We start from the raw sequence: 26,173 nt of genomic DNA on the forward strand, positions 1-26,173 counted from the left end.
TGGCCTTCCGGATAGGTTGAGTGCACTCATTTCTCATTTGCCAAATTCAATTCTTGAGGTGGAGTAACTCTGCAAGATCACGGTTGAAAATTATGAAATGTAAGTTTATGCCACTGGTTATGTGTAGTACACAACCTAGTGTGTGTGTGTGTGTGTGTGTGTGTGTGTGTGTGTATATATATGTATACATGTATACATACACACAAAGAAATTGAGTAGATGTCCTGGAACAAAATACTCATGATCACCATACTCATCTAGTGTTTTGACAGACTTTCAACTTTATGTTCATGCTAATTTCACTGTTTCAGAGTCATGGCCAAGCAACAAAGGGTTCAATGTCCAAACAATGTTCCTCTCTGCTGTATAACGGATCTAGGGTGCAATATGGCATGGGAATCCAAACGTAATAGTTCCATTTAGCTTGTTACACTTACTGATAAGATAACCGAGTGATTCATTTTGGATGAGTAGCAACAACCTGAAACGGCATATCCTTTGATACTGAAAAGCCAGTTTCAAAACCCAGAGATGCAACATTGAGAGACTTCCTGGAACGCATGTGAAACATTTGTCTGACACGTGTTTTTCGACCCTAAGCACGCAGCCAAGACAACGCAGGGGTGGCTTCGGGACAAGTCTCTGAATGTCCTTGAGTGGCCCAGGCTGAGCCCGGACTTGAATCCGATCGAGAGACCTGAAAATAGCAGTGCAGCAACGCTCCCCATCCAACCTGACAGAGCTTGAGAGCATCTGCAGAGAAGAATGGGAGAAACTCCCCAAATACAGTTGTGCCAAGCTTCTAGCGTCATACCCAAAAGACTTAATACCATCAATACCATTGAAACAATTTATTTGAATTGTTTCAATAAATGTGAATATTTGTTGCTACTTTTTAAGTAAATACCTGCAGTCAACTTGTGCAATACGTTGGAAGATGAAGCAGATCACATTCATTTCACCTGTCACATTATTTTACATTATGAAGCTTACCGTAGTTCCCCAGAACAGTTGAGCCAGTCACATGTTTGTTTGTAAATAAAGTGAGAAAGCAGGAGCAGGTGAGTCCTACTGAAAGTCAACCATTTTTGTGATCAGGGACGTGCAACTATAGTTTTACTTCAAGAAAATACATTAGTGCAACACATTTGGCAGAAAATAGCTTCATCAGATGACAACAGAACTAAAATGTATTTGGCTGACAGCCACACAAGCAAAGGAGCTTACAATGAAAAAGCACTGTATATTTTATTCCTGTTTACCATAGAATCAGCTACTAATGTTTTGCATCAAGTTAATCTTGCATTTTAATCTGGCATTTTAACAGAAAAGTAGGCTACACCGAGAAAAGTACAGGAGAAAAGTAGCTACACATCAGTCAGAGCGTTGTCTGCTGATAGAATGCCCATTAATGAATTCTCATCTGAGTGGAGAAACCGCAACTGAAGCACAAAATATGTCTGATGCCAAACATTTTTGATCTGCCTTTACAAAAATGCAGCAAGATATTTGTTAAGCATTTTATTATTTTATTCTGTGTGAAAACGCATCATTCTGCATTACCGCGACCCCTAAATTTAACTTGCTAGTTGTCTAAGTAAGTGTCTGAATTAATAAGGCGACGGGGACAGCATATTGTGTTAGCTTTCTGATGTGTTTGAGAAGTAAAAGTGTTTTGGATGAGAGTTATCTGTACAGCTGCCACTATTATCTTGATTTCCATGTGTTTTTTCTCCTCTCCCTTCTCTGGCATTCTGCTCCTCCCCCCCTCTTCTCTGAGCAGAGTGGGCACGCCCATTGCCCTAGCGACTCCAGACTCAACACAGACACAGTGTGTACACATGCTGCTCCAGAGCCAGTACTGTTCCTCCTTCAGACAAGCATGCGTCAAGACATTTTCACAGTCTCTCGTTCACATTCATTTGTGATATGTCCAAACTCACCAAAAATGACATTCGGTAGCTCCTACCTGTACTGCTAGATTGCCGTCTTTGCAATTTGTATATTTTTGTTTGCACTCATTATCATAATTAGCTAATAGCCTCCATAAGAATTTGCTATTACTTGTGCTAAATTTGTTAGCATGCCTGTAATACTGTAAATCCGGGATGAGAGAATGACAGTATGATACCGCCCAACCCTATTCTACACACAATACCCCATAATGACAAACTTAAAACATGTTTTTAGAAATGTTTGCAAATTTATTTAAAATGAAATACAGAAATATCTAATTTACTTAAGTATTCACACCCCTGAGTCAATACTTTGTAGAAGCATCTTTGATGGCGATTACAGCTTTGAGTCATCTTGGGTATGTCTGTATCAGCTTTGCCATCTGGATTTGGGGATTTACACACAATCTTCCTTGCAGATTTTCTCAAGCTCTGTTAGTTAGATGGGGAGTGGCGGTCAACAACAATCTTCAAGTCTTTCCACAGATTTTCAATGGAATTCAAGTCTGGGCTTTGGCTGGGCCACTCAAGGATTTTCACATTATAGTTCTGAAGCCATTCCTGCATTAATTTGGCTGTAAGCTTGGGGTCATTGTCCTGTCGAAATCTTCACCCCAGTCTAAGGTCGTTTGCACTCAAACAGGTTCTCATCAAGGATTTGCCTGTATTTGTCTCTGTTCATTGTTCCCTCTATCCGTACCAGTCTCCCAGTCCATGCCGCTGAAAAGCATCTCCATAGCATGATGCTGCAATCACCATGCTTCACAGTAGGGATGATGTTAAATGGGTGATGAGCTGTATCTGGTTTCTCCAGACATTGTGCTTTGCATTCAGGCCAAAGAGATACATTTTTGTTTCATCAGATCACAGAATCTATGAATCTCTTGCCTTATGCTCTCAGAGTCATTTATGTACCCTTTTGCAAACTCTAGGCATGCTGTCATGTGCCTTTTTCTCAGGAGTGGCTTCTGTCTGGTCATTCTCCCATAAAGCCCAAATTGGTTAAGTGCTGTAGAGCCTGTTGTCCTTCTGGCAGGTTATCCCATCTCAGCCAAGGAACTCTGTAGTTCTGTTAGAGTGGTCAATGCGTTCTTGTCACCTCCCTGACCAAGGTCCCTCTCCAGTTACTGATTTTGGTCGGACGGCCAGCTCTAGGCAGAGTCTGGGAAGTTCTATAATTTTTCAATTTCCCAATAATGGAGACCACTGTGCCCTTGGAAACTTTCAACACAATTGTTTAATACCCTTCATCAGATATACAGTTGAAATCGGAGGTTTACATACACCTTAGACAAATCCATTTAAACTCAGTTTTTCACAATTCCTGACATTTAATCCTAGTAAAAAAATCCCTGTCTTAGGTCAGTTAGGATCACCACTTTATTTTAAGAATATGAAATATCAGAATAATGGTAGAGCGAATTATTTATTTCAGCTTTTATTTATTTCATCACATTCCCAGAAGTTTACATACACTCAATTAGTATTTGGTAGCATTGCCATTAAATTGTTTAACTTGGGTCAAACGTTTCAGGAAGCCTTCCACAATCTTCCCACAATAATTTGGGTGAATTTTGGCCCATTCCTCCTGACAGAGCTGGTGTAACTGAGTCAGGTTTGTAGGCCTCCTTGTCTGCACACGCCATTTCAGTTCTGCCCACACATTTTCTATAGGATTGAGGTCAGGACTTTGTGATGGCCACTCCAATACCTTGACTTTGTTGTCCTTGAGCCATTTTGTCACAACTTTGGAAGTATGCTTGGGCTCATTGTCCATTTTGAAGACCTATTTGCAATCAAGCTTTAACTTCCTGACTGATGTCTTGAGATGTTGTTTCAATATATCCACATAATTGTCCTGCCTCATGATGCCATCTATTTTGTGAAGTGCACCAGTCCCTCCTGCAGCAAAGCACCCCCATAATATGATGCTGCCACCCCCGTGCTTCACGGTTGGGATGGTATTCTTCAGCTTGCAAGCCTCCCCCTTTTTCCTCCATACATAACAATGGTCATTATGGACAAACAGTTCTATTTTTGTTTCGTCAGACCAGAGGACATTTCTCCAAAAAGTACAATCTTTGTCCCCATGTGCAGTTGCAAACCATAGTCTGGCTTTTTGATGGCGGTTTTGGAGCAGTGGCTTCTTCCTTGCTGAGCGGCCTTATGTTATGTCGATATAGGTCTTGTTTTACTGTGGAAATAGATACTTTTGTACCTGTTTTCTCCAGCATCTTCACAAGGTCCTTTGCTGTTGTTCTGGGATTGATTTGCACTTTTCGCACCAAAGTACGTTCATCTCTAGGAGACAGAACACGTCTCCTTCCTCCTTCATGACATAATTTTATGGAATTTCCCAAGCTGTTTAGAGGCACAGTCAACTTAGTGTATGTAAACTTCTGACCCACTGGATTTGTGATACAGTGAATTATAAGTGAAATAAACAATTATTGGGAAAATGACTTGTGTCATGCACAAAGTAGATGTCCTAACCATACTTGCCAAAATTATAGTTTTTGTGGAGTGGTTGAAAAACAAGTTTTATTGACTTCAATCTAAGTGTATGTAAACTTACGACTTCAACTGTATGCTTCATCACAATAATAGCGAAGACATCAATATTATGAAATAACACATGTGGAATCATGTAGTAACCAAAAAAGTGTTAAACAAATCAAAATATTTTAACAAATCAAAATATTTTATATTTGACGTTCTTCAAATATAAAATATTAGGTGTGTTCAAAAGTTAGGTGTGTACACATTTTTGACTGGTATGCATGTAAATAAAAAAAATGCTACAATTTCTTTCAACGTCTTTTCACGGTCATTATGGGTTATTGTGTTTAGATGCGTGAGAAAAAAACGTGGAATAAGTCAAGGGGTACAAATAATACATTCTGAAGGCACTGTAAATTGTCCTTGAACCTTTTAACCTTTTAATGTCTATAAATGTCAATAAAACTGTACTTGACAACAACTTCATTTGATAACTCATATATGGACCGTAATAGTATTATAGCTGCCCATCACAGAGCAGCATCCCTCAGGACACGTGAGGAATACCTGTTGTCACTGTATCTTAGTTGTCACTGTATTAGACTAAGCATAGGTGATTTGATGATGTTGAAATATTGAAGTTGAAATGGTGTTGGAATAGTGGAGGCAGCTCCTGTTTTCATTGCGACTTGTGGTTCTAAATCTATAGTTGTTTAGCAGTCCGACCATGCTTGACCATGCTGTAGTAGGTCATGTAACTATTTGAACTAGATGTTCATCTCCGGATTTGTGATTAAACAAATAATTTATTCTAGCATTGTGTCTTCTTATTTTCTCGTCCTTAGGCCTATACATCACTGTGACAAGGGACGTGTCACATGTGCTCCCTCTCTGGCCTCTAGGTCACCAGGCTGCTCGTTTAGGGCGCACACCTGTCACCAGCATTAGGCGCATAATGACACACCTGGACTCCATCACCTCCTTGATTACCTGGCCTTTATATGTCACTCCCTTTGGTTTCTTCCCCAGTCGCCATTGTTCCTGTATCTTTTCTGGTCATGTCGGTACGCTGTTTGTGTTTCTTGTTTTGTTCATTTATTTATGAAATGTAGTCACTCCCTGAACTTGCTTCCCGACTGTCAGCGTACATTGTTACTATATGAACTAACAGGTTATAGAGAAAACAATGCAATTAACACAACATAGGTTGTAATATGGCTTTTTTTCCCCTGGCTGGGCATCCTCAGTGACTTTTACCTACGCACCGCTACTGCACACAACACAAACTCTCCAACATAACGTATGTGTGGAGAGTGGCTATTTGAAGCACAAATTGGCCTCAAATGCAGTTGGAGTAATGTGGAAATGGTGCCCTGTGGAAGCAGGGGTTAAACCGCTTTTCAACTACACACAATACAGTATACTATGCTATACATACATTACCTTATTGATTATACAGTGGCATATAGACATCCTACATTTGGTTAAACACCCACACTACTGGAAATCCATCTTTTATAGCTGAAAGACTATAGAGCTTAGCCATGTTACACAAGGATTTAGGTCAACAAGTCATTGTGTTTTAGTCAAAGTATGATATATTTGGGCTTGAAGTACCAATTCTGAACTGCCCACAGTTCTGAACTGCCCACTTCTTGCAAATCCGTGTGAATGCGGTGTCTTTTCCTAAGACATGACATAAAATTATTTTCAGCCTAAGTTTTGTTTCAGGCATAACCTCAGGAAGTAGGGATGCTGAGGGTGCTGCAGCACCCCCTGAAAAATCATAATTTAAAAAACAAGTCAAACATGTTTTGCCAAACATTCTAAGCACCCCCAACCCCAAACTGCTTTCCTATGGCTATGGTTTCAGGGCTGGGTTTTATTTGAATGTTACCATCTGTAGTGGAATTTTACTGTGTCTCTTTCTGCTTAGTGTCTTACACTTATCATACATGTTTGACCTGTTGCATACTTAGAAATGCGCCTACAATAGACAGACAGGGTGCCTGAGGTTTGCTCTCAATAGGTCGGCTCAGTAGGATTGGAACATTGGCTGAACACCCAGACTGCTAGATAAGGTTTGGTTGCCAGGTGTTCTTCTCCTGGGCAGCCATTCTCTGTGAGCAAACGCTTTGCTGAGAAAGGATGCACTTTTTTGAAAAAGTGATAGTATAAATATCCTGAGGGGGAAATACCTCCTCAGAGCTTCTGACTAACTTGTAGTGTGAAGTGCTGTTTGTAATCGCTTCGCTGGAGTGAATTAACATAAATTAATTTAAACTTGACTTTGTGGTCCTTAGTGGTAATTTCCTCAACACACCCACCAACATGGCATTGTTAATTATTCAGAAACAGCTGCAAAGTTATTCCACTTCATGACTGAGATGAGCCAAACAGCCTTGTGTCCATCCGCCTGAGCCATGGAAAAAATTAAGTGTGTTTTTGCACATCCACTTGTTTTGTTTCCCAGAAAATTATCATAATCCAATTGGATAATTTGTCAATTTTCACTTATTTTCAAGCTAGTCTGGAGAAAAATTATATAAATCTGACCATCTTAAAAATGGCATAATTGTGTGATATGATAGCATTGACCACTAAAGTGTTGCTTCACTACACGTTCCACTTCTTTGATTGGTGTAACATTAGCTAGAAACCAGATAATGAAAAGGAACCTGCAAAATAAAATTTGAGGAATTTGTAGTTAGTTACATGTGATTTGCAGCATGCATGATAAAGATAAAAGTCCTTGTAGCCTATCATTTAACTTCCCCATTAGCATGGGCTAACTTGGCTTTGCCAGCAGCCTACCTATCGAAGGTTGCACCGTGTCCAAGACAATGTAGAAAAACTCATATCAGCCATCTTTCAATTGTTATCCATATTACCGGAGCGTCAAACTTATTCCTTCTAACTATTTCTATGGTGGATTCGCAGCCGCAATTTATTGAAGATGCCAAAACTTTGGAGATAACAATAGATGGCAAGGTCAAAGACAGGCCAGTGATTTCCATCTGTTGTGAAGTTTTCCCTAAATGAATGCTTATGACAAATCCAGCTCCAGAAACAGCCAGAGAGTCAGCTGGCTAATCTTTTGAATATGGTGTAGTTAAAAAAACAAGCAACAGATAAGATTAGCTAGCTAGATAAGGTTAGCATGCTAGGTAGATAAGATTAGCATGCTAGCTAGATAAGGTTAGCATGCTAGGTAGATAAGGTTAGCATGCTAGCTAGATAAGGTTAGCATGCTAGCTAGATAAGGTTAGCATGCTAGGTAGATAAGGTTAGCATGCTAGCTAGATAAGGTTAGCATGCTAGCTAGATAAGGTTAGCATGCTAGCTAGATAATGTTAGCATGCTAGACAGCTACACTTACAGCTGTCAGTGCCCTATTTGTTGATGTTTATCAACTTCACATGGACATTCCAACACGCAATTTGTGAATTTGTATAAGTAGCCTTGTCAATTGGAGGCAGGAACCTGTTCAATCTTATGCTTACAACTCGTGCGAGGTTGAGATATTATATTGAATTAAATCAACCAGACTCAAGAGGTCAACTTCAACATGTCTTTACTCCATCACGGTCTGTGTAACCCCTCACATTCCTTTACCGACGTGGTGACATCCTATCTCAGTAAGTCACATCAATACACAACAGAACCCAAACGTGTATGTTCTCTCTAGGACGGGAAATTACGTTGAAATAGGGGTGGCAACTGTCTTTGTGGGGAGCTCAGATTCTTGTGGCGGATTTTCTGGTTCTCATGGAGGCTAGGGGAGAGGAGGCTACTCTGCTGACTACAGCGTACAACAGGCCCTAGTCCACCTGGGGGCACTTCACTACTCAGACACCCTGACAGAGATATTAAGAAACGGTAAGTATTTTTCCCCTGTTGTGTGTGCATGTACCTTCTCTCAGGTGAGTTGCTCAGCTCAGGCGACAGTAGAAATGTGGGGATTTGTGTCTGCGCTATCTGGTGTGTGGGAGGATCAAGGTGCACCTGTGGAGTCTGGTTGAAGAGCGAGATGGCCAAAGCTACCATATCAACTCTTTATCTCTGACACAGGCCCACACAGAGAAACTGACTATTTTTGTGATTAAAAAACAGCAGAAAATCTAAATGTAGTTGTTTTCCTACAACAACAAAAAAGTGTGACAAAACTGGGGGAAATAGAACAAATGGGGGAAATCCGAATAATGGAAAAACAAAAGAGAAAACTGAATTTTGAAGAGAAAAAACTGAAGTAGACAAAAAAATGTACCGAATATAAAAGGCCCAACTAACGTTTTTAGTGTGTGTCATCCCGCAGCACAGCATTTTTGGGCAAGGTTGAGGTCAGGTCAAATATTGACTATGCACCCAAGAGGAAAAGAGGTTGGCCATCCTACATTGGGCCATCCATTTAGAGTAATATAATATATATACAATTTAGCAGACACTTTCAACCAAAGTGACTTACAGTCATGCGTGAATACATTTTTACGTTTGGTAGATCCCGGGAATACCAAGATGCATGACAGGGTTATAAATGCTTTGTGAAGCCTCAATTTAATAGGATTTACAAGGCCTTTATTAAGGGGTGCTTATGTCACCCTTTACAAAGCACAGGTTTATGTCTTATTTCAGTTGAAGTCATTCAGTTGTACAACTGACTAGGTATCCCCCTTTTCCCTTTCCTTTCCTTTTCTATTTGACATAGTGTTTTTTTCCCCCACATTTGACATTGGTGGTTATGGCACACAGTTATGCCACATTTATTAACCTTTTATAAAGCATGACATGCGGTTGTAGATGATTTGTAACACATGTAGAGTTTATGAAGGCTTTATAAGCTGCACTTCATTTAAAGCAGGACACAGTTTTGACTTAAATCACAAGACCTGAAAATGATTGTCTAACAAAGACTGGGCTCCCGAGTGGCGCAGCAGTGGTCTAAGGCACTGCATCTCAGTGCAAGAGGCATCATTACAGTTCCTGGTTTGATTCCAGGCTGTATCACATCCGGCCGTGATTGGGAGTCCCATAGGGCGGCACACAATTGGCCCAGCGTCGTCTGGATTTGGCCGGGGTAGACCGTCAAATAATTTGTTAACTGGCTTGCCTAGTTAAATAAAGGTTAAAAAAATGTTGCAAAATCCAGGTGTGCAAAGCTCTTAGAGACTTACCTAGAAAGACTCACAGCTGTAATTGCTGCCAAAGGTGCTTCTACAAAGTATTGATTGACTCAGGGATGTAAATAGCATACTTATGCAAATTAGATATGTCTGTATTTAATTTTCAATACGTTTGCACACACACACACACAAAAACACATTTTTTTCACCTAGTCATTATGGGGTATTGTGTGTAAATGGGTGAGATTTAAAAAAATATTTTATCAATTTTGAATTCAGTTTGTCACGCAACAAAATGTGAAATAAGTCAAGGGGTATGAATAGTTTCTAAAAGCACTGTAAACATTGCCTTGTATGTTTTACATGTAATATACCACATCTTCTGTCTGAAATGGGTACGAAAGACCTGGTCATGATTCCTGCATTGTCACAGACCCTGCAACTAAAATACAGGTATCGAGTCTGTGACTCGTTTCGTTGCTTAAAGGCCCAATGCAGCCGTTTTTATCTCAATATCAAATCATTTCTGGGTAACGCCGTACTGTGATTGTTTTCAAACAAAATCGTCATAAGAAAAAAAATAGCTTCTAAGCAAGAGCAATTTTTATATCTGTCTGGCAGTGGTCTGAGTGGCAAGGGGGAAACCGAAAATGAGCTGTTATTGGCAGAGAGGTTTGGAACATTTTCTTATTTGGTCTATTAACTAATTTATTGCTTGGGGATGTCACCAGGCAGGACAAACACCATCCCACCATCCTACGTCTTTTAAAACAGCTCCCACACTAAAAAGGCATTATTATAGTTTTCACAATTTCACAGTATTATTACAACCTCATAGTGTGGAAATATATTAAAAACACAGGGGGAAAAAAAATCACGTTTTTGACTACACTGGACCTTTAATACCTTCCTAATTTGCAAACAGACCCCATGGTTTAACAACACCTCCCAATTTTCCAGTTACCCACTGATATGTATAAAAGGGGTATACCTGCAAGAAACTATTAAAATAAGAGCTGTTTGGAAGGGGGTTGCCTTGTATTTTCTTTTTTTAACCGGTAATACCGGTGTCTGAATTGTGTATTTGATAACTTAGAATTTGCCTGCAGTAGCACAACCACGCCGTAGGGCGGCGCTGTAGCATCAGATTGTGTCTTACAGCGAGTCTCTTTCCTTGGATAGAAAAGCACGAGCTTTCCTTGGTTTATCGGTGAAATCCATGGCAACTAGAGATAGACAACAAAAGTAGTCAGACTACAAGTAACAACAATGGAGATGGACGGTAAGATAGTGGAAAACTAAACGTTAGCTAGGTACTGTAGCGAACCCAGCAATCAACGGTCAGCTCGAACAGTTATTTGTTCAAGTTAAAAAGTTGAACTTTGTTCTTTCAAATCAACAACGCCAGATATGACAGCTTTTTAGTTTCACAGTCCAAAGTGCGAAAAAGTCGTGGTTTCTGAAGTGAACAAGTTACTGTACAAGTAACGTTAGACTTATTTCTTTCAACATGCCTTTATCGAGAAAACAAAGTGGGTGTCTTGTGTGAAACTCCCGAGAGGTAGACAGGGTGACTCATTTAGTATCAGACGTTACCAGTGACGGGTTTGGTAATGGGAGAGGTGTGTGTGCGGGTTGCGGTTCGGGTCAGACCGTTGTTTCCCAAAAATGTGCTCCACAACCACCAGCTGTGTGTGGTGCCCGACACCGTCCAGGTGATGCTGGGTAGCGACCGACCACGCCTTTGGACCGACGGCACGGGCAGGTTTACAAGTCCTGTGTCAAACCCCTGGTGGCATCTCTAGTTGACGGCTCCAATGCTACAGTGTTCGCCTATGGACAAACCGGGTCTGGAAAGACATACACCCTTGGTGGGGGACATGTAGGTAAGTTATTGGTCCAATGCAGCCGCTTTTATCTCAATATCAAGTACTTTCTGAGTAACAATTAAGTACCTTACTGTGATTGTTTTCAATTAAAATGGACAAAATCAATTCGCTTCAAGAGCTAGACTGTCAGGGAGGGGTCTGGGTGGGAGGGGAAACCTGAAAATGTGGTTGATGTCACCATGGAAGGCTAAACTCCATCCCACCAAAAACAGGCTGAGATTTCAGGCGCTTTTCAAACAGCTCTTACACTAAAAGGGCATTGTCCTTATTTTCACCATTTCAAAGTATTATTCCAACATCATAGTGTGGAAATATATATAAAACGTAGGTAAATCTAGTTTTGACGTCACTGGGCCTTTAAAAGTGTGAGCCCAATTGTAGTCTTTGACATCATGCAGACGCCAAGTGCATTGAGGGATGATGATGTTCTGACATGAATCCTTGAATAATCTATCTACTATGATTCTACCCTGAACTGTCATTTGAGGCAAATGCAGAGAATCTTATGATTATATAATTACACTATTATATTATCATCAGACAACTCTGCTTTTGTGTTTTCACCAAGGAAGTTGCTCTCTCTCTGTACTTGTACCCTTGTTAGCATCTTTGCCGGAGGAGGAGAGTGGGATCATTGGTCGAGTTGCAGCAGATCTGTTTGTGCTCTTGGGGGAGAGGAGGGCTGCGGATGCCAGGGCTGCGGTTGACGTTAGGGTGTCCTACATGGAACTGTACCAGGAGGAGCTCAGGGACCTGCTGGAGGTCCAGACTGGCAACAAGGAGCTGCATGTCAGAGAGGATGACAGGGGTAACACTGGTAACACCCCTCGCTCTGTCTGTGCTAGGGTGTGTGTGACGTGTCAAGTGTGTGTTTAACCCCCTAAGGCCGATGTCCGCACCCCATAAAAATCTGTCAGTTTGCATGGGATGTGTCTCAATCCACTGCATATGCCTATGTCGTACTTCCGCATCTCTGGTGAAAGGTGACAGATCTAGACCGTGGTTTGTCAGACCATAAGACATCCCGAAAATCGGTCTTCTCACAAAATCATCTGTATCATCCGAACGGTTTGGCCTACAAAACTATGGAAAGATGAGACTCTCAAGAACACAAGGTTTTCTCTACGCCCTCCACAAGTCTCAGGAGACTCGTCTGAAGTCGGTACAACCAATCTGACATCTTTCTGTGGTGTCCGAACTGTTAGGGCTACACACTAATATGACCCCTCTGCACAAAGGTGAGACTCTCACACACATGTTTTGCTCTAGGATGCTCACAGGACTCGTCTGAAGGTCCCCCCGGTACCAGTTGAAAAAATTAATGGAAGTACAATGCATTCGGAAAGTATTCAGACCACTTGACTTTTACACATTTAGTTACTTTACAGCCTTATTCTAAAATTGATTAAAACATTTTTCACCCTCATCAATCTACAAACAATACCCCATAATGAATGACAAAGCAAAAACAGGGTTTTTAGAAATTTCGGCAAATGTGTAAAAAAACAAACAGAAATATGACATTTCTAAAAACCTGTTTTTGCTTTGTCATTATGGGGTATTGTGTGTAGATTGATAAGGGAAAAAAACTATTGAATCATTTTTAGAATAAGGCTGTAATGTAACAAAATGGGGGAAAAAGTCAAGGGGTCTGAATACTTTCCAAATTTTTGAAATGTATTTTTATTTAACCAGGAAGGGCTCATTGAGATTTAAAATCTATTTTTTCAAGAGCGTCCTGGCCAAGATCGGCAGCACCAAGTCATTACAAAAATTACAGACAAACAACATGGAAAAACTACAAATAATCTAGTAAAAAAACAGAATTCACAAGAGTATAACAAAACAAAACAAAAACAGCAAATTAAAAACATTGACAGGTCAGGGAATCGGTCTCAAGATCATTCATCAGTGATTTAAAAATACTAATCGGGGCGAGTTCTTCCAGTTTAAAAGTATTTTGTAAGGCTTTCCAAGACGATGGCGCAGAGTACATAAAAGCCTTTTAACCAAATTCAGTTCGGACATTTGGAACAGTTAGCAGGATAAAGTCCAGCGAACGAAGAGAGTACCCACCACATTTCTGAACAATAAAAATGCCCAAATAAAAAGGTAGTTAACCCAAACTGGCTTTGTAAATAAAAGTATACCAGTGACTGAGCCTACGAGTTACTAGAGAAGGCCAGCCAACCCTGGTATACAAAGTGTAGTGGTGCGTAAGGGTTTTGCAGTTTAAAATACATCTCAAAGTGCCATGGTAAAGGGTGTCAATTGATCTCAAACACTGAGCGGAAGCATTCATATATAAAATATCCCCATAGTCCAGTAAAGGCATAAATGTAGCTGATACTAGCCTTCTGGCTTCAAAAGAAAAACAGGCCTTATTCCTAAAATAAAATCCCAATTTCAGCTACAATTTTGTTGTAAGTTGTTGAATATGCAATTTAAAAGAGAGGCCGTCATCAATTAAAATTCCAAGATATTTATATTTGGTTACAACCTCAATCTCCTTGCTCTGACAGGTAGTAATAGGTGAAAGGTTCAGAGGTCTATTTCTTGCTTTAGAAAACACCATTCGTTTAGTTTTGTCAGTATTGAGGATAAGCTTCAATTGACACAAGGTATGTTGAACAGCATAAAAAGCAGTTTGCAAGTTCTGGAAAGCTTCTGTCAGAGACGAGGCACAACAGTAAATAACAGTATCATCAACATAAAAATGAAGTTGCGGATGTTGGACATTTTTGTCTAAATCATTTATATAAATAGTGAATAAGAGAGGACCAAGTACAGAGCCTTGGGGCACACCATTAAAGACAGACAATTTAACAGACATAAGTCCATCAAATTGAGTGCACTGAGTTCTATTAGACAGATAGTTAGCAAACCATGCAACTGCATGCTCCGAAAGACCTACACTCGACAATCACTGCCTTAGTATAGCATGATCAACTGTATCAAAAGCCTTAGAGAGATCAATAAAAAGTGAGACACTGCTGTTTTTTGTCAAGGGCTTCAGTGATATCATTTAACACCTTCATGGCTGCTGTAATTGTGCTATGCTTCTTCCTGAAGCCCGATTGGTACATTGATAAAATAGTTAGTAAATAAAAACTCTTAGCTGTTCACTCACAAGGGTTTCAAGTATTTTTACCAGGGGTGACAGCTTTGAGATTGGCCTATAATTATTTAAAAGAGTTGGATCTCCCCCTTTTAAAAGTGGTAGGACAAATGCTGATTTCCAGATCTTTGCACTGTACATGCTGTATGGAATCTGACTGTAGTGTGTGGGTTTGTTTCAGTGGTAGTTGTGGCAAGAGAAACTGTGAATACCTCCGCTGAGGAGTTGCTGAGCGTCCTGGAGGCTGGCAATGCCCTGAGGCACACTGGCCCCACTCAGATGAACGAGCGCTCCAGCCGCTCTCATGCTATCGTTACCCTACAGCTGACGCAGGATGACCACGACAATGGCTCCCTCCGCTCCTCTAAACTCCACCTGGTGAATCTGTCTGGGTCAGAGCGGGCTGCACGCACCAGGAACACAGGCCTGCTGGTGTTGGGCAACGTCATCCTCGCACTCTCCAATCGCCGCCACAACCATGTGCCGTACCCCGCGCATCCTCCGGGACTCACTGGGCGGCTCTGCCCACACACTGATAGTGGCCTGCGTCAGCCCTTCCCACCACAGTTTCGCAGAGACGCTGAGTGTGCTTCAGTTTGCCTCACGGCCATGCTACGTGAAGAACCAGCCTGGGTTGTGTCCTGCCAGGGCGTGTTCGGGCTGGCAGCCTGGAGAGGCTCGTGTGGGGGAGCTGGAGCAGGAGGTCCAGACTCTGAGAGAGGCACTGAGAGAGAAGGATAAGACAAGGAGAGGGATTGCTTTGAGTGACAGCACCAAACAGGCCACTCAGGAGGAGCGTGATGACAGGGGGGCGGCTCTAGTGGAGGAGTCCCAGTACCGCTGCCTTGCACAGGACGCTGCCTTCCTATTGGAGGAGCTCCAGAACTCCATGCGGAGTCCTGCTCTGCAGCAGCGTTTGCAGGAATGGCTGGAGAGACACAGGGAGCTTAGCCACTCCGGCCACACTGGCTATCAACAACCTGTGGGGGGTGCAGGGGATGAGTCTCAACAGATCACCATCCTCCAGCTCAGACGTGAGCTCAAGAACTGCCAGGTAGTGTGTATAGTGGGCTCTGTTTCTCAGCTTCGTTTGCTCAATATAATCTGTTTACAAATTATATTCTAAACATAGGTATACATTGTATTTGTCTCTCTTTTTCTCCTCCCCCCCAACTCTATTTTACTCAGTCTCTCTCCCACTCTCCCTTCTTCCATCAGGATACTCTGGCTATAGACAAGCAGGTGTTTGACCTGAGGGAATCTGAGCTGGAGCAGGTGTAGAGGCAGGTGCAAACACTGCTACAGGAGAAACAGACACACCTCCAGTCCTTACAGGAGGAGAGGGAGTACAGACAAATTAAGGTAGAGAGAGAGAGGATATTGAGATACGAGGATTGAATGGGGCATTTCTACAGTGGGTGATGACTGATGTTTTTTCCGTTGGTTGGGCGTGCAGAAGGAGCAGCTGGTGGAACAGCAGCTGTTGATAGATCGTCTCTGTGGTGACCTCCTGACCTTCAGGATGGGATCCTTTAGACCCTCGCTGGACACTGGGGCTTCTGGGAAGTCAGCGAGGAGACCTCAGTGTTCCCATGATCAGCCAAGGCCATGGTTGTACGAGGAAGGTGTGTGTGTGGTGTGTGTTTGTGTGGGGCTGTGGCGGTCACAAAATTATTGTCAGCTGGTGATTGTCAAGCAAATAACTGTCAGTCTCCGGTAATTGACCGTTAATTAACATAAACACATTTAGCATCTCCTGGCTTCCACACATAGCCTACAAGACATTTTAAAAAGTCTAATACATCCATGTAATATAGCCTACACCTTCACAATAAATGTATTGTTTATTTTAGACAGGTCTAAAGAAGCATGATATGAAGAAACTGTAGTGTATTTCAGATGAAAATAATAGTACAGTATACTCTTGAGTTGTTCTGATGTGGCTATGCCAAATGGCTGTGGGCTACACTTGTTCATTTAGCAGACAAGATTTGTTTAGAATTCCGTGGTATTATTTGATATTGTTTTATAGTATGAAGAATACAATTGAGCAAAGCTCAATAAAATATAAATATTTTCTCCAAAGGATTTGAGGGAGTGCGCACATTCGGCTATTCAGTGTGAAGCGGTTAACAAAGGAATAGGTCTTCCTATATGCTTAATTTAGAGTTGTTAATGTAACTTTAGTTGTTCTACAAACGATATGTTTTGATTTTTAATACATTGTAAGGCTGCATGATGCGACTCTAATGAGGATTTGAAAAAATTGACCATATTTACTTTATCAGCCAACAAGATGAGAAGCCCAAACGAACAGCAATAACACTAGCCTATATCAGTCTACTATCCCCCATAGTACAAAAGTCGACCTATTCTATTCTGTGTGAGCATTCAAAAGTGACCAAAACATCAGCCAGGAAGCATAGGAACTGAGAAGTGGTCTGTGGTTATCACCTGCAGAACCACCTTTATTGGGAGTGTCTTGCTAATTGCCTATAATTTCCACCTGTTGTCTATTTCATTTGCACAACAGCATGTGAAATTTATTGCCAATCAGTGTTGCTTCCTAAGTGGACAGTTTGATTTCACAGAAGTGTGATTGACTTGGAGTTACATTGTGTTGTTTAAGTGTTCCCTTTATTTTTTTGAGCAGTGTATTTTATTTTACTGACCACAAAGTAACAAGTATATGACCTTTACATACAAAAGCAGAAACTTCATGAATAAATAAATAAGTTAACTAATAAATAGATGTTACAAGATAATACAACTGTTTGGTTTTCTTATTCTGGTGTGACATACAGCAGTTCGCCTTCACAGAGAACCATCAATACTCAATGCAACAGGTGTCAACACATTCATGAAACAACACTGGTAGAACTGAAATGATGTTCTACCTAGGCAATGGAAAACAGGAATGGTGGTTCACGAAACATTCATTTACAATTAGCATTAGTTTAAGGGAATGAAAGCGCACACATGTTCTCCCCCACAAAAATCTTTACTAGCTACTTCAAGATATAGTAAAACACCCTAAATCCTTCATCTGTTTCCTAGATTCACCCGTTTTAGATGGATTTCTAAGGCCAAATTCATATCCGTCTTGATCTTGCTGGCCTGGGAACTAAGCATCCCCCAACCCTCAATTGGCAACCATGATTGGCAATTGTCACAGCCCAGCTATTGTGCTCTATCTAATAGGATATTCACCATTATGTTCCAACTTTTAAAGCAAAACTGAATACATAATTATTTTTGGAATCCTATTTCCACTCTCTCTGCAAATGCAGCCAACCACTTCTCCAAAATAAAAACAAAAAACATTAAGAAGTGGACTAAAAGAACAGTGAAACATGAAATGCCAGAAGACATAACGAGGTTCTCAGAAAGCAACACAACTGACAGAATATAGAGTGGCTCACTGGAGTATATCAATCATTTAAAAAGAAATAAGACCAATGTTAAATAATCAACTGTTTTTTTGGGACTCATTTCTGCTCAGACAACTATAAGTCACATGTACGATCATATATGTATCATAAATATATGTTTTGAAGGTTTAAAATGACCTTTGTCTGGTTCTCATTAAAGTACAATTCATACACAACAGTATACAGAGACATAATATAGAATAGACAAAAGGCAGAATGAGAAAATCAAAACTGCCCATTACTGACATGGTTCCAACTGATTCATGACTCCTACCAGTGTGCAGTGCCACACGTCGTGCCCATACACACAGGTTTACAGGTGATACAGACAAGTGGCAGGTGTCTGTTAGGACCTGGCTGATTTGGGAGTTTAACAAATAATGTAGAAACCAGTGATTTAATCAAAGATGGAAGGAAGAGGAAAATCCTATTTTAACTGTCTGACATTTCTTGTCTCCCCGTAAGCAGTTACCATTCTATCCTTTAAAGGGTGAACCGGCCGTGATCGGGAGTCCTATAGGGCGGCGCACAATTGGCCCCGCGTCATCCAGGTTTGGCCTGGGTAGGCCGTCATTGTAAATAAGAATTTGTTCTTAACTGACTTTTCTAGTGAAATAAATGTATCATGGAAGGATCGGCCCTTGCATCCATAGCTCTGTCTATGAATTTGAGAGTGGTTACATTTCTCAAACCCCAATCAATCTGATTTTTACCAAAACAGGGGTGGGGAAATTGCTTTGTTATTGTTTCTACTGCTGATTGCAGCTTTAAGCAACCCAATTAATTATTTTCCTTCATTTCAGTTTAAAGAAATTCTCAAATATATTGTGATATAACACCTACCTACATGCAGTAACAACTTACTTGGAACAAGGTTACTTGCGAGGTAGTCTACTTATTCAACACAGTAGAAAATTGAAGCTGATTTAATTTTCTCCCTAATGCTGTCCTTTGGCACATCTAGCAGGGACCTTACCTGTTAACTAATTTACGTAGGTAAACTACTGCTCCAGACAGGCTGTAAATATAAGTTTAAACTCCAACATTATGGACATTTCACTCAACCAGGTTAATCCTACTCCTGTACTGAATTGCACTTTAATAAAGATTCATGGTAACTATCACATCTTAAAATATTCCAGGACTAATTGTTAATCTTTTTTTTTTTAAATGAAATAAAATGGTTAACCGATATTCAGTTCTTGAGTAACTATGGCATTAATTTTTTTTATTTTTTATATTCATTTGAACTGGGTCTGTGAAACCAGCCTTGTGTATGTATATTCTAACTAGAGGTCGATCGATTATGATTTTTCAACGGCGATACCGATTATAGGACCAAAAAAGCCGCTGCCGATTAATTGACCGATTATTTTTTTTTACAATAAATAAAAATGTATTTGTAATAATGACAATTACAACAATACTGAATGAACACTTATTTTAACTTAATATAATACATCAATAAAATAAATTTAGCCTCAAGTAAATAATGAAACATGTTCAATTTGGTTTAAATAATGCAAAAACAAAGTGTTGGAGAAGAAAGTAAAAGTGCAATATGTGCTATGTAAGAAAGCTAATATTTCAGTTCCTTGCTCAGAACATGAGAACATATGAAAGCTGGTGGTTCCTTTTAACATGAGTCTTCAATATTCCCAGGTAAGAAGTTTTAAGTTGTAGTTATTATAGGAATTATAGGACTATTTCCCTCCTATACCATTTGTATTTCATTAACCTTTGACTATTGGATGTTTTTATAGGCACTTTAGTATTGCCAGTGTAACAGTATAGCTTCCGTCCCTCTCCTTGCTCCTCCCTGGGCTCGAACCAGCAACACAACGACAACAGCCACCATCGAAGCAGCTTTACCCATGTAGAGCAAGGGGAACAACTACTAGAAGGCTCAGAGTGAGTAACGTTTGAAACGCTATTAGCGCGCGCTAACTAGCTAGCCATTTCACTTCGGTTACACCAGCCACATCTCGGGAGTTGATAGGCTTGAAGTCATAAACAGCGCAATGCTTGACGCACAACAAAGAGCTGCTGGCAAAACGCACGAAAGTGCTGTTTGAATGAATGTTTACGCGCCTGCTTCTGCCTACCACCGCTCAGTCAGATACTTAGATACTTGTATGCTCAGTCAGATTGTATGCAACGCAGGACACGCTAGATAATATCTAGTAATATCAACCATGTGTAGTTAACTAGTGATTATGATTGATTTTTTTTATAAGCTAAGTTTAATGCTATCTAGCAACTTACCTTGGCTTACTGCATTCGCATAACAGGCAGTCTCCTTGTGGAGTGCAACGAGAGAGGCAGGTCGTTATTGCTTTGGACTAGTTAACTGTAATGTTGCAAGATTGGATCCCCCGAGCTGACTGGGTGAAAATCTGTTGTTCTGCCCCTGAACGAGGCAGTTAAACCACCTAGGCCATCATTGAAAATAAAAATGTGTTCTTGACTGACTTGCCTAGTTAAATAAAGGTATAAAACAATTTTAAAAAATATATTTTTTAAAAATTGGCCCAAAAATAGATTTCCGATTGTTATGAAAACTTGATATCGGCCATTCCGATTAATCGGTCGACCTCTAATTCTAACCCCACTTCAATCAAGACAGGCCAGTGTCTACAAGGCATACCACATACATCCTATGATGACTAAGTATATGTCACAGTTAACAATTAAAAATAAATCAAACTGTTTCCCCGACAATATAACTGGAGGTAAAAGTGACCCTTCCCTTGGTGTTCCATGACATGACCTGATATGACAGAGTACCGGCTGGTATTACATAGATAAGGAGAAGGCAGTGAACAGTGGAGCACATCTCAGTCATGTTCATCAAGGCACGCAATTGAAAACATTTTGTGACTGAAAATTAAATTGACAGTTTCTTATAGGACTAGTCTAAGTAGTGCCTCCCTACGTCTGTTTTATTCCATTTGGTGCCTAATGAACTGGACCCTGATCTCTCTGTTCGGTTGCAGCTGTTCAAACTGACCATAGAGAATGATAGAGGTCTCTATTAGCCAAAACACTGTTTTAGCATGGGCAGCACCGTGTCATCAGGAGGGATCAGCCAATCGTAAAGAAGAAAATTGACTACTTTCAAATGGAGAGCCTCAACGGCACTGCCCATGCTGTCACAGACGATATAATAGAACAGATACAAATATGAGTCCTCTATCTATCTCTATGTTTGAGAAAGACTGTTGGGGAAGAGAAGTGGATGACTCCTGGAGATCACTTGTTCTCAATGAGAGTCTGCACCTTGCACACCAGTTCCCGGGCCAGTGTCAGGATCTGCTTGCTGTTGTGATGCTCAGCCATTTCTGAAAGGAGATGAGAAGATTTCATTCCCGCTGGACCACTTCCAACATTGATGCACAAGGCTATAATACCATATTTATTTTGTGTGTGTTATTCATTGAACCATTAACTTACTCAGCACAGGTACTCATTCAACATTATTATTTGCCTTTCAGCTATTGACAAAGTGGGAAATTACAAAAAAAATAAGCACTTTTAGATTTCTCTAGGAAATTAAAGCAGTGGAACGCTCCACATCAAACATTAATCTGTAATCTACAGCTTTTGCCCTATTCGAGTGTTTCATATTAGCTGCTGCAAGGTGGTAGACAGTTTACTATTTAAAAAAAAGGTATACTGTAGTACTGTACACATACAATTTTGGGTTTGGGTACAGCGGGTAAATATAATCCCATTCACAATGTTCAGCATTCACAATATTACTTGCATTGTCTGTTGTGACCGGATTGTTATGTTGGGCCACAAGTTTCCACTTTGATGGAAAACTTGTCTGAGTCGTGTGAGCGAGAGGTGAGGGAGCAACACACACACACTTAGTGGAGACAAAGCAGCAGTGGGAAACGTCTTTGAGCGCACTTGTAGCGAATTACATACATTTGCTCTGAGGTGGTTTAAACTGCATTCTAATGTTGACTTTGAAAACGGTATCAAGCTAAGTGTTTTATGCATGCTCAGTTCTTGGGTCTCGGGGGCTGCCCGAATTGAAATTTGAAATGGAAGTTTTGGAACTCCATTGCGTGGTTCATTTTATAGGGAAAAGTCCTCAATGAAACTGATACTGTACATTTGCCTCTGTTGGCCATAAAGTAGCCTATTCATTTATATGCTACAATAAATATGTTAAAATTATACGATTCAAAAGTTTGGCGTCACTTAGAAATGTCCTTGTTTTTGAAAGAAAAGCAAATTTTTTGCAATTAAAATAACATAAAATTGATCAGAAATACAGTGTAGACATTGTTAATGTTGTAAATTACTATTGTAGCTGGAAAAGGCAGATATTTTTAATGGAATATCAACATAGGCGTACAGAGGCCCATTATCAGCAACCATCACTCCTGTGTTCCAATGGCATGTTGTGTTAGCTAACCTAAGTTGATCATTTTAAAAGGCTAATTGATCATTAGACAACCCTTTTGCAATTATGTTAACACAGCTGAAAACTGTTGTTCTGTTAAAGAAGCAATAAAACTGGCCTTCTTTAGACTAGTTGAGTATCTGGAGCATCAGCATTTGTGGGTTCGATTACAGGCTCAAAATGGCCAGAAACAAAGAACTTTCTTCTGAAACTCGTCAGTCTATTCTTGTTCTGAGAAATGAAGGCTATTCCATGCAAAAAACTGCCAAGAAACTGGAGATCTCATACAAAGCTGTGTACTACTCCAGTCACAGAACAACGCAAACTGGCTCTAACCAGAATAGAAAGAGGAGTGGGACTCGTAACCAAAAGGTTGCAAGATCGAATCCCCGAGCTGACAAGGTAAAAATCTATCGTTCTGCCCCTGAACAAGGCAGTTAACCCACTGTTCCTAGGCCGTCATTGACTTGCCTAGTTAAGTAAAGGATTTTTTTTGTTGCATATCTCCCAGCATGCCTTTCAAGTGAATGTGAGAGACACCCACCCATGACTGTGTTGTTAGTGACAGAGCCATGGTTGTTGCATTCAATACTAGTCCTGAAGCCTTAACCAAGTGATTGCCTAAGTGAGTGAGTTTAAATTCAAAGTAAACCCTCTATGACCATATATTATACATTTTATAAGGCCTTTAGTTGTGGCCTGGTTATCCCCAACATTGTGGTCTGAATATAGTGCCACATCTGACCTGCAAGTCACAATAAGATGGTTAGTGAAGTGATAAGTAATTCCTAATGGAATCCAGCCAGAGCGAGGATATTCAACACTATGAATATTTTATCATTCAGAATGACTGCAATGGTGAAGGACTTGATAAACAAGATTACCTAAACCATCTAAACTGGAACAACCATTTTAGTAACAGGTGCAATAAATCCAACCATTTACAGATTGGATTAGTTTAGAAAAAGGTAAGTTACTTATCTTTGTATAGTATAAGATCAATTAATCAATCAATGTGCATGCAGAAACGTAGATACTAAAACAATGAATTATAAAAAAATCTGCCTGCAACAAAGCATTCTGGGAAGAATGATGAGGCCTCACCCATGTCTTTTTCACTCATACAGTTAACGGAAAACAACTTTGACAGTCGAGTAACCACAACACGTAGTGTTGATTCCACTGTGATTCCACTGATTCCACTGTCCTAAGCTCTCGATATGCTGGTTGAAACGTTTTAGTTTCTCTTTTGCTAGTGTCACATTGTAGCACTGTGGGAGCAGGCTCAATTTTAAGTTTGATTTTCTTAAAAACCACCTGCGTCGCGGTGAAGGGTAACTTTTAAACTAGTGCAACTGTGTGAAGAAAGACTCCAGACTTCCAATGCTCCACAAACAATTGAATGAATGTTGATTTCATTGTTAAGACGGTGTACCGTTGAAAAACTTAATGATGTCGGTGAAGTCCATGTTGTTCTCCAGAATGATGTCCCGGTAGACCTCCACCAATGCCAGAGCGATGAAGAGGACAAAGTGGCCAGAGGAGGCGTACTTTGCTGCCCAGATGGTTTCCCACACCGCAAACACATCGTCATACACCAGCTCTGAGAAAGAAAAAGGTACAGTGGATGGAGAAGTCAGGTGTGGTTGGGGTATGGCAGAGCCGGATTAACAAATCATAGGACCCGGGTGGCCCCCATTGATCTTGTTCGTCACTCTCACTCAGATATCAATAACAGGGCATAAGTCATGGCAAAATGTGTCGGATTTCAGGTAATTGGCTTTAAAACTGAAAAGAAAATGACTCTCCGCCACGTGGCAAAATGTGTACAATTGCAGAAGATTATCTCTCTCTCTGCCATCAAAGGGGGGCGACAAAAATATTTTGCCAGGTGGGTGGGCCCCCAACCAATTCTCGCTTAGGGCCCCCAAAAGGCTAGGACCGACCCTGAATCAGTTACCCAACCAAGGCAGGGCCCCCTAGTTACCCAGGTGGGCCTGTTTTTCCTGAGTGATCTTGCCATATCTTTGATGTGGAAACGGCTCATTAGAACTAGGTCTTGTTAGCCTTCTTTGCTGTTTGACATTTGGTTGACGGTATGAAAACACTCAGTTTAATTGGCATTTTCTATGGTATCAAATCCCCTAATAGCAGGATGTAATTATTACCACGCTTTAAGTCTAGAAGGAACCATCGGTAGCAGAAGTAGAAGTGGGTGTAGTCGCCATTTTGGTGCATGAGCTCAAAGAGCTCAGAATCCAGGATCTACAGAGGGGTAAGAGGAGAGAGGAAGGAGTAGGGGAGAGGGCAAACAGACAGTTGAAGGAAGAGGGATGGGTTGGGGGGAGTAGAGGAAAAGGGTCGGGAAGAGAGGAGGGGGAGGTTAGTGGAGAACAAAGTTGGATGTGTTATATTCACTGTATCCTACTATTCATGAAAACTGGATGCATGCCAAAATATACAATACTTGACTAAAAGTATAATTGGAATTAATATGGAGCTGGTCCCTCCTTTGTTGGTGCATCCTGTTTCCATTGATCATCCTTGAGATGTTTCTGTGGTCAATTTAATTGATTGGACATGATTTGGAAAGGCACACACCTGGCTCTATAAGGTCTCACGGTTGACAGTGCATGTCAGAGCAAAAAACAAGTCATGAGGTTTAAGGAATTGTCCGTAGAGCTCCGAGACAGGATTGTTTCGAGGCACAGATCTGGGGAAAGGTACCGAAAAATGTATTCAGCATTGAAGGTCCCCAAGAACACAGTGTCCTCCATCATTCTTAATTGGAAGAAGTTAGGAACCACCAAGACTCTTCCTAGAACTGTCCGTCCGGCCAAACTGAGCAATCGGGGAGAAGGGCCTTGCTCAGGGAGGTGACCAAGAACCCAATGGTCACTCTGGCAGAGCTCCAGAGTTCCTCTGTGGAAATGGGAGAACCTTCTAGAAGTACAACCATCTCTGCAGCACTCCACCAATCAGGCCTTTATGGTAGAGTGACCAGACGGAAGCCACTCCTCAGTAAAAGACATGACAGCCCGCTTGAAGTTTGCCAAAAGGCACCTAAAGGACTCTCAGACCACTAGAAACAAGATTTTCTGGTCTGATGAAATCAAGATTAAACTCTTTGGCCTGAATGCCAAGCATTATGTCTGGAGGAAACCTGGCACCATCCCTACAGTGAAGCATGGTGGTGGCAGCATCATGCTGCGGGGATGTTTTTCAGTGGCAGGGACTGGGAGACTAGTCAGGATCGAGGGAAAGATGAACAGAGCCAAGTACAGAGAGATCCTTGATGAAAACCTGCTCCAGAGCGCTCAGGACCTCAGACTGGGGCAAAGGTTCACCTTCCAACAGGACAATGACCCTAAGCACATAGCCAAGACAGCGCAGGAGTGGCTTCGGGAAAAGTCTCTGAATGTCCTTATGTGGCCCAGCCAGAGCCCAGACTTGAACCCAATAAAACATCTCTGGAGACATCTGACAATAGCTCTGCCGAGATGCTCCCCATCCAACCTGACAGAACTTGAGAGGATCTGCAGAGAAGAATGGGAGAAACTCCCCAAATATAGGTGTGCCAAGCTTGTAGTGTTATACCCCCAAAAAAACTCTGCTGTAATCGCTGCCAAAGGTACTTCAACAAAGTACTGAGTAAAGGGTCTGAATACTTATGTAAATGTGATATTTCAGTTTATTTTTGTATTCATTTACAAAAAATGTGCAAACATTTCTAAAAACCAGTTT

At 40.9% G+C, this 26,173-nt stretch overlaps 2 protein-coding genes across 2 annotated transcripts in view; one reads left to right on the top strand and one right to left on the bottom strand.

The window, feature by feature from the left end:
* Positions 1 to 10,765: 10,765 nt before the first annotated feature.
* LOC112263276 (kinesin-like protein KIF27) lies at positions 10,766 to 16,309 on the top strand. The gene is given in 6 exon segments (XM_024439361.2): positions 10,766 to 11,308; positions 11,311 to 11,460; positions 12,068 to 12,280; positions 14,763 to 15,069; positions 15,071 to 15,635; positions 15,800 to 16,309. Coding segments are annotated over 6 exon segments (1,419 nt in total). The 5' UTR covers positions 10,766 to 11,187; the 3' UTR covers positions 15,863 to 16,309.
* Positions 16,310 to 20,489: 4,180 nt separating this feature from the next.
* Positions 20,490 to 26,173, bottom strand: part of LOC112263277 (small G protein signaling modulator 1) — an 80,286-nt gene continuing 74,602 nt past the window's right edge. Inside the window, exons 23-25 of the mRNA XM_042330652.1 lie at positions 24,598 to 24,694; positions 23,865 to 24,032; positions 20,490 to 21,353 (exon numbers count right to left, since the gene is read on the bottom strand). Of these exons, the coding sequence (XP_042186586.1) occupies positions 21,265 to 21,353; positions 23,865 to 24,032; positions 24,598 to 24,694 (354 nt within the window). The 3' untranslated portion in view covers positions 20,490 to 21,264. The remainder of the gene's footprint in view (positions 21,354 to 23,864; positions 24,033 to 24,597; positions 24,695 to 26,173) is intronic.

This window comes from Oncorhynchus tshawytscha, linkage group LG12, assembly GCF_018296145.1.
Source record: "Oncorhynchus tshawytscha isolate Ot180627B linkage group LG12, Otsh_v2.0, whole genome shotgun sequence".
Classification (NCBI taxonomy): Eukaryota; Metazoa; Chordata; class Actinopteri; order Salmoniformes; family Salmonidae; genus Oncorhynchus; species Oncorhynchus tshawytscha.